Source organism: Egretta garzetta, unplaced genomic scaffold (genome assembly GCF_000687185.1).
Source record: "Egretta garzetta isolate BGI_Z169 unplaced genomic scaffold, ASM68718v1 scaffold912, whole genome shotgun sequence".
Lineage (NCBI taxonomy): Eukaryota > Metazoa > Chordata > Aves > Pelecaniformes > Ardeidae > Egretta > Egretta garzetta.
The window spans coordinates 411978-420112 of record NW_009258882.1 but is presented as its reverse complement, the minus strand read 5'-3'; the positions used below and the strand labels follow the sequence as shown (position 1 = coordinate 420112).

Genomic DNA, 8135 nt, shown 5'->3' with positions numbered 1-8135 from the left:
AGTGCCAAGACCCTAGCAGCAGCTTAAGATCAGAAATTAAAATTTTCCTGAACACTAGTTTTCAGGTTTTTTACGACTGCAAACTCAATCACTGTCCACAGACCTTGCACAGCAAATTCTCACAGTAGATTTCTGTGGTGGGTTTTTTGTTTCCTGGTTTTGTTTTGCTTTTTGTTTAAATTTGGAGGACTCTAAGAATACACAAAAGTACAAGAGGTTTTTTTTAAAAGCATAAGGTGAAGCAAGTTCAGTTGTCACACGTCAAATACAAAGTACTAGTAAGCTGGTATCAGCTGATGCATTAATACACGAGAAAAAATACCAAAATGAGTTATAAACAAGACAATAGTATATTAAGACCAAATTATTTGATGTCATCTACAAAGTGCTGTTAATTTAAGACTTGGTTTAATGAAAGTCTCTTTCTTTGCTTCTATCACGGCGAAATTATGTGTTTCTTGGTTACTGACCTGCTTCTGCACATTGTATGGGAAACTGGAAGGAACAGCATCTCCTAGAGGGCACCTTGGGGCAGAAGATGAAGGCGAGAGCCACTTATTCTCTTTGGAGGTCACCAGTGACACAGAACCCAACCGGCCCTGCTTCTTCATTAGGTCTCCAGGCTGCCAGTCACCACCAAGGACTACTGGGCCCTGGGGAGAAAAAGCAACAAATTCCACTCATAGAAGCCGCAGCACAACAAATATTTCTGAAGCATACTCCAGAAGAGAAAGAAACAACTTAGGAGTTGCATTTCTATGGCACCTTCATTAATTCAAAATTTAAGTGTTCTCTCTGACCTAGGGGAAGCAGTTCAAGGAGGGAACAGTACTAGGCCAACATCAGTGCTTTCTGTTTTTCCCAGAAGAGCTATCCACAAGCATGGCTTATAATTAGCATGCTGTCATCAGGGTCCTCCAGCTCTGCTCACAGCTACAGGGATGTGTAACCAAGACCAGCAAAAAGGACATCGAGGCATGACAGTGCCCGCAGGACGTTACGCACTCGGTATCATTGTCCAGGGACCAGCAGATGTTGATGGCTGCTATTTCAGACTAGACTATTCAGAGAATGTAGACTATTAAGAATAACACAGCAGTAATTAATGAGTACTGCTCAAGAGATGATTATTGCTGTGATTAAGACTACCATCCTCCCTTCACGCTATTTCATTTCCATTTTTATAATGGCTGAGGAGAGCTGGCCACTCCACAGTTCAGTTTCTACTGCTCCGGTCACACGTATCCTCTTCACCCTTAGCAGTGTACGCCTTGTGGCATACATGCAGTGCTTTACGTGCCAAACTGCCCCTCTTGACAATCTTCTCCGTGCTCAACAGCAGCTTAATAGTTTCTCACACCAGCAAAATGTGTCTTTAGTAAAAAAAGATCGGTAGAAAGTGATAAAGGAAGGAGTTAATTTTGCTTTTGCTTAGTCTCCTTAATCATCCTGTGGATATTGTATTAAGATATTGACTTCTGAATGCAACCAAGATGCAGGTGTGCAAGCAGAAACTCAACAGCCCATGGTCTACTGCTCGCTATGTCCCTTGTATAGACCCCCTCCATGTTTGGACTAATCACCAGTCGAGTTAATCAATAAATAAAAGACAGATGAAGGTAAGACTAAGACAATCAGATAAGTTGATCTTAAACCAAGATGTAGACAGAATAATTAAAGTAGGCCCAGACAAAGAGAGGATACGTAGAAGGTCAAGTTCTTATGGTTTTGCCTTGCATTCACGGTGTCTGCCGAAAGATGACCTTTGATGGATGAGCCAATGGACTTCGTGATTGAGAAGCAGAACTGAGACAGAACGATAAGAACATGCTAACCTGTGGAAAATAATGGACTTTCAGCTGACCAAACAAATGAGGAATTGTGAACAGTGTGGAAACCCTTTATGCAATGACAATAGAAAGATATAAAAAGTCTGTGATTCTCATTTGCCACTCACTGAGGTGATGGCCCAACTCGGAGTTGTGAATAAATACAAACCCAGAGACTCATGAAATTCTTTAACAGAAAGTAGCTGGAAATGTAGCATTCCTTACAGGGAATGTTAATGTTATTCACTGTGCACTCTACTCTTTACAGCACCTGTGGTATAATGATACACAAACTTGTGAATGGAAGAAAGTATGCAGAACAATTAACTTAATTTCATGCATTTGCATTCATGTCTGTATGGGCATCATTGATTGAGAACAGTAACTGCTTTACAGTGAATTAAAGATAAACACAAGCTAATTTGGCTAAAGAAATACTGAAATACAGCTAGGAAATTCCAGTTAGGGAAGATTCAAAGCACCTGCAAAGTTATTATTCTCCTTCATCACCTTGTGCTGCATTAGAGACTAACGTTAGGGAAGTCTAGGGCCCTTATGAATCATTATTTTCCCTAGCATTAGAGTAGAATCAAGGAGCAATTTAGATCGGAAGGTAAATCTGGAAGTCATCTAGTCTAAGCCTTCACTTAAAGCAGGGCTGACCAACCCTCTCATTGGCAATCCTGGCCAACAATGCCAATAAACTAAGGCTTTCCTGCGATCTTGCAGGAGCACCTACAAAGGTGTACGAGTAAAGCTATACAGACATTGCTCTTTGTCAGAGACACATTCTACCCCTGGGGAATAAGAAGTTTTAAATTTATCAAAAAGTCATCCAACATATTTGATTTGTAAAGGCTGATGCAGAAGGAAAGTGCATTTATCCAGAGAAAACAGACACATGCACAGTAAGGACAATAATTAAACCAATTTTCCTTCCAGAGAAAGGGCAGGAAGAAGGAAAACACTCAAGCCAAGTAAAAATCCTCACGTTCTGCTTTTTTTTTTTTTTTACCCAAAGTCTAGGGAAATGAGCTTTGCCATTTACATTGAAATCTAAACAGATTCAAATCATTTCAAATTGGAACACAAAAGTGATTTCAAAGGTTCAGAAGCACCTTGAAGGGATTAACTCAAGTGTTTCCAGAGACTTCTGCGGTGGACTGAAAGGCTCTTAAAAGGGGAAACCCCAAAACACATTTCAAGTTTAGAAGATGGAAAGCTTAGTTTAATTTTTTCCCCAGGAAATCTAGTCACAAAGAAGTAAATATCATTCTAGTCAAGAAATGAGTATTCATCCTATCTATTTTCTACCATAACGCTTCTCAGATACTGACATGAAACATTAAAAGGTCACGGCCTAGAAGAAAAGCGTAAAACTTGTGCACGCAGCGTTCTGCGATTTAAAGGGTAATACTTTCCAGCAGGCATCAAGGCTTGAAACGCAAATGGTGCCTGCGAGCACCGCTGATGGTGCCCTGGCACTGTGCCAGTTTAGAAACCGAGGCTTGCAAGGACCAACTCGTGGCTAACACCGTGGTGGAGCCCCGTTCCGTTAATGAGCCGCTCTGCCTGGACAAGGTGATGACGTTGAGCCCCTCGTCTCTCACCATCTCTTACTGTAGTCTTTGTGAAGTAGACAGAAGTCACAGCCCTCAAAAGACAAGGGCAACACCTCTTACTGGTATGGGGCTAACTCCAAAACTCCAAAGGTTTTTCCCTCACCCTTATTTCTACAGAGAACACAGCATTCTGCTAAAGAAATAGCCCGTTAATAGCGTCCAGAGAACCTCCCAAGTCATAAAACAGAAGGCTAGACTTACCTTGGCGGCACGAAGTCGCCTGTAGATATCAGTTTGCTGTCTTATCCGATATTCCAAATCAGCGATTTGAGCCTGCAACCACGTCCAACGGCAAATAATGGCTGCTCTCTCCATCGCCCACTGGCACTCTGCATGGCGACGGCTGAAAAGCAGAAGTTTACTTGTGCTTATTGCTTAACAGTTTCAACACTAAAAACAATCTGACAGAAATTCAAGAACAGTTTCACTATAAAAAGCAATGAAGAGCTTGGGGCTGATACAGGACAAAGGAGTTTCACCCCCACAAATTCTACCAATATCTAACCTTAACTTACAACTGTCCCCAAGAGAGAGCAGTCAATGCAGTTCTTCAACTGTGCCACAGAATACATTAAGAAGGAAGGATCATTATTTTGACTATCACAAACCAACGCAGGAGTCCAAATCTTTCTAGATAAGCACAGAAACAACTTCTCTCTACTGCAGATTCAGGGGTAGAGAAATCACAAACAGAACTGCCCGAAGGGATGAAGTCCTGTCCCGCCCTGCTGCCCTCAGAGCGGGGCCAACCCGTATTTGCAACACTTCTCACAGCTCTTTCTCCGCAAGATTTTTAGTCTATGTCTTGAATGTCTGTTGCTGTAACAGAAGACCATCACACCAGTGCCATGTAGGACACCAGATATTAAAACACCCACACAGATAATACTTTATTTATACTCAAAGGAAGTATCGTCTTCACTGGAAGTTACTGTTGGACTGAAGGTTTACCTTAGAGGACAGTACCATATATCTTCATAAGCAATCTGGGTAACGGGATCAAGCACAGCCTGATGAAGTTTGCAGATGACACCAAATTGAGTGGGGACGTGGACACTCCGGAAGGAAGAGCCCCCCCACAGGAAGATCTAGAGAGGCTGGAAGAGTGGGCTAACAAGAACCTAATAAAGTTCAACACTGGGAAGTGTAAGCTCTGGCACCTGGGAAAACACAATCCAGGAGTGCGGCACGGGCTGGGATCCACCCGGCTGGAGAGCAGCTCTGTGGGAAGGGACCTGGGGCCGAAAAGCTCCATAGGAGAGAGCAGAGCACTGCTGCGGCCAAGAAGGCCAACAGGGTGCGGGGGGGCATCACCAAGGGCATCACCAGCAGAGGTAAAGGAGTCATCATCCCACTCTGCTCAGCGATGGCCAGGCCACACCTGGAATCCTGTGCTCTCATCACCATCTACCAGTGGCTACAAGGAAGATGGAGACTCCCTTTTCACAAGGAGTCCAATGGAGAGGACAAGGGGGAATGGGCACAAGTTGCTCTTGGGGAGATTCCAACTGGACATGAGAGGGAAATTTTTCACCCTGCGAACAGTCACCCATCGGGATAATCTCCCCAGGGGAGGGGTTGACTCTGCCACATTGGACGCTTTCAGGACGCAGCTGGACAGGGTGCTGGGCCATCTTGTCTGAACTGGGCTCTTGCCTAGCAAGGTTGGGCCAGATGATCCTGGAGGTCCCTTCCAACCTGGGATTCTGTGATTCTATGATACACTCTAGTGGGTTCATCAGCCGATGCACTGTGTTTCACAGCAGGCACAGTGCAGCAACCTTACCAGCCTCCCAAAGAGCATCCCAGCTTGTCAGTCTGAACCTCCAGGCTACAGACAAGCACTGACAGCCCACGCTACAGCCCTTTAAGAAGCTGTCATGCCCAGCGCAAACGACAGCTATAGCATTTGGCACACGCATTATACCTATAGAAAAAAAGAAAGAGGCAGATAAGGTCCTGCATCTAATAAGCAGTTTGAATTTCCTTAGCTGAAACAGTAAAACCGCCTTGCATAACAAGTTTTTTTTCATAATTTTATTGTTGCGATTTCTGCTTACTAAACAGACCCACAAACTACTCTATCACTGAAGCACACAACTATTGACAACAGCTTTTCCACAGAGGAAAACATCTGATGCCAGTACATTCTCGATCCATAACAGAGAGTTGTAATACACGGCTCTGAATTCAGGCACCTAGAGCTCTGGGCAATTCTCGGTGGCAGCACTGCAGAGGGGAGAGCTGGCATCTCAACCACTAATACAGGAGAACGCACGCCTTTGGGGGATCCTACAGCAAGGTCATTCTTCTGACATGAAGGTATCCTTCTCTTTTAGTACCTGCGCCCATAAATAAATTTACAAACCTAAGATGACCTTGTGGCTTAAGGACTTCCTCGGAGTTTTGCTATTACTAAGCAAGTAAGTCTAAGAAAGAGTTTGTAGCTCACAAATCCTAAATCCATTTAGCACTCGATCTGAATTTGTGGAGATTAAAAGAAACACATATTAAAATAATCCTCATAATAAAAGCAAAATACAGCTACAAAACAGCACTTCAGTCACTTAGAGTTGGAAACAACAGCCAACGCAAACACGCCTTCGTAAGTGGAAGTTAGTGGAAGCTCTGGTGTGTATGCTTTTTGCTTTTGCACCAGCAGTTTGTAATTAACTTCAAAAATCTTTTAGTGCAGGCGGGAACCTGCCTGTGAGAAAACAGGAATAAAAAATCATTTCAGTTTAATTTTCTATTCTTAACTCAAGACCACTCACTTCACACTCTGATGTAATTCGGCTCAAACCTCTGCTGCCAACCCCATGGTGGTTTTTTTTTTTTTTCTCTCTTCAGAAAGTGCGTGACCTACTTTACATCAGCAGTATGATGGCTGAAGAACAAAGCCCAGATAACAATTAGGGCTAAAACCACTTGGGGAAAACGTTAAGAGGCTCCTTTTCGTTGGTGCAGGGACTCTGCTGTATCTGCACAGGATCAGACGTGGCTACAGTTTAAGAACTCTAGTTTTAATAAAGAAACATCAAAGGATTATTTAGAGCAATATATCAAATGTAAGAACAGAGCTGACTAGATGAAAAAAAAAAATCAGATCTCTTGGATAAAGAAAAAACTTTGGATTTCCTTTAAATTAAAGCTTCTCAAAACAATTGGGAATCAATATGTGAGCAGAGAGATAAAACTCCGAGGGGGCCCCAGGCAACCGATGCAGCTTGGAAGCAACTTCAAAGAGCCCCGTTAGCACATCAGTGAATGAGATTCTTCTGACTGAAGAGTTCATGCCAAAGGGAAACCACGCCACAATCTGACTGACCAAGCGCTTTGTAATGAGGTTTTTCCACAGGAACTTTAGCTGATACGCGCTCCTGGGAACCCACCAACTTTTATTCATGCAAAGACCTTATCAACCCAAATGCTGCACCTTCAAAGTACAGTTTACCTCCCAGCCTGGAACCCATTTTATCGCATGCATTTCCTTTTATTTTATTCATTTTTTGCATACTACCATCTTCCAAAGATCAGGATTTATTTTTTTTTCCTCCAAACATACTACAGCGAGAGCACATTATTTCAAGTGCCTGAGAGCACTGGAGCATCTAATCTGTTCTCTCTCGGTCTTCCAATGCGGCAATGCAACATGGAGAAGTTAAGGTGAACAAGCCTACTTTACTAGATAAAAAACAAGCACTGTTCAAAAGCAGACAGTAAAAAAAAAAGTTTAAAAGAAATTCTAAGCTAAAGATATCTAAAAAGAAATTAAATAATAGGAAAGAGTTTTCAGGCTACAGTTCCATTTGGAATTGGAGCACCACCAGAACTCTTTCCAACCTCAACAAAACTACAGATGATAACAGGGAGGGGGAATGGAAGATGTTAGTGTCCTGGAAGTTATTCAGCCTGAGAGAAAACCACTGCATCGGTTGGTAAAACAGAGTCATAGAGAGACGAAAGGCAAACTGAAGGCTTCCTCAAAATTGCTACTTTAACCTAAGAATTCATAAGCGTACCAGTATATAGTACAATATAAAACCTGTAATAATCAATTGCAATAGCCTATGCCCATCTAAGCCTTGATTATTTCACAAAAAGGTTTGGGTAGGAAGGGACCTTAAAGATCATCCAGTTCCAACCCCCTGCCATGGGCGGGGACACCCTCCACCAGACCAGGCTGCTCAAAGCCCCATCCAGCCTGGCCTTGAACGCTTCCAGGGATGGGGCAGCCACCCACCACGTCACCGTGATGCCAATAAGATCATAAGCCTGCAGACATACACACCTCTCTGACTCCTCTGGTTTATTACCCATGCTACGTACATTTGCACGTAGGGGCATTTAAGCTGGGCCCCCGATGAAGCTGGCTTACTGGCTGGAATTCCTTTGTGTTGCTCTTCAGGTGCTCTCCTGCTGACCTGTGATCCTTCTCCAGGCTCTGGGCACCTATTGCTGGCACTGGCATCAAACTGGTAGGAGTGGGATGGATTGAGGTTCCCCTCCCTGGCAACCTTAGCTTAAAGCCCTCTTCACCAGCTTGGCAAGCCTGTGACCAAAGATGCTTTTCCCCTTCTTGGGCAGATGGACCCCATCAGCCCCCAGTAGACCAGCTTTCTCAAAGCAAGTGCCATGGTCTGCATAGCCGAACCCCTGGCTGTGGCACCACTCCTGTAACCAT

The 8135-nt window shown here is 43.6% G+C and overlaps 1 protein-coding gene across 1 annotated transcript; it reads right to left on the bottom strand.

The window, feature by feature from the left end:
• Positions 1 to 470: 470 nt before the first annotated feature.
• Positions 471 to 7778, bottom strand: LOC118451777 (KAT8 regulatory NSL complex subunit 1-like protein; the record flags this gene model as incomplete). The annotated part of the gene is made up of 3 exons (XM_035889477.1): positions 7743 to 7778; positions 3653 to 3794; positions 471 to 653 (listed from the first exon to the last, which is right to left on the bottom strand). Coding segments are annotated over exons 1-3 (354 nt in total), but the record flags the coding sequence as incomplete, so codon positions are not given.
• Between the last annotated feature and the right edge of the window lie 357 nt (positions 7779 to 8135).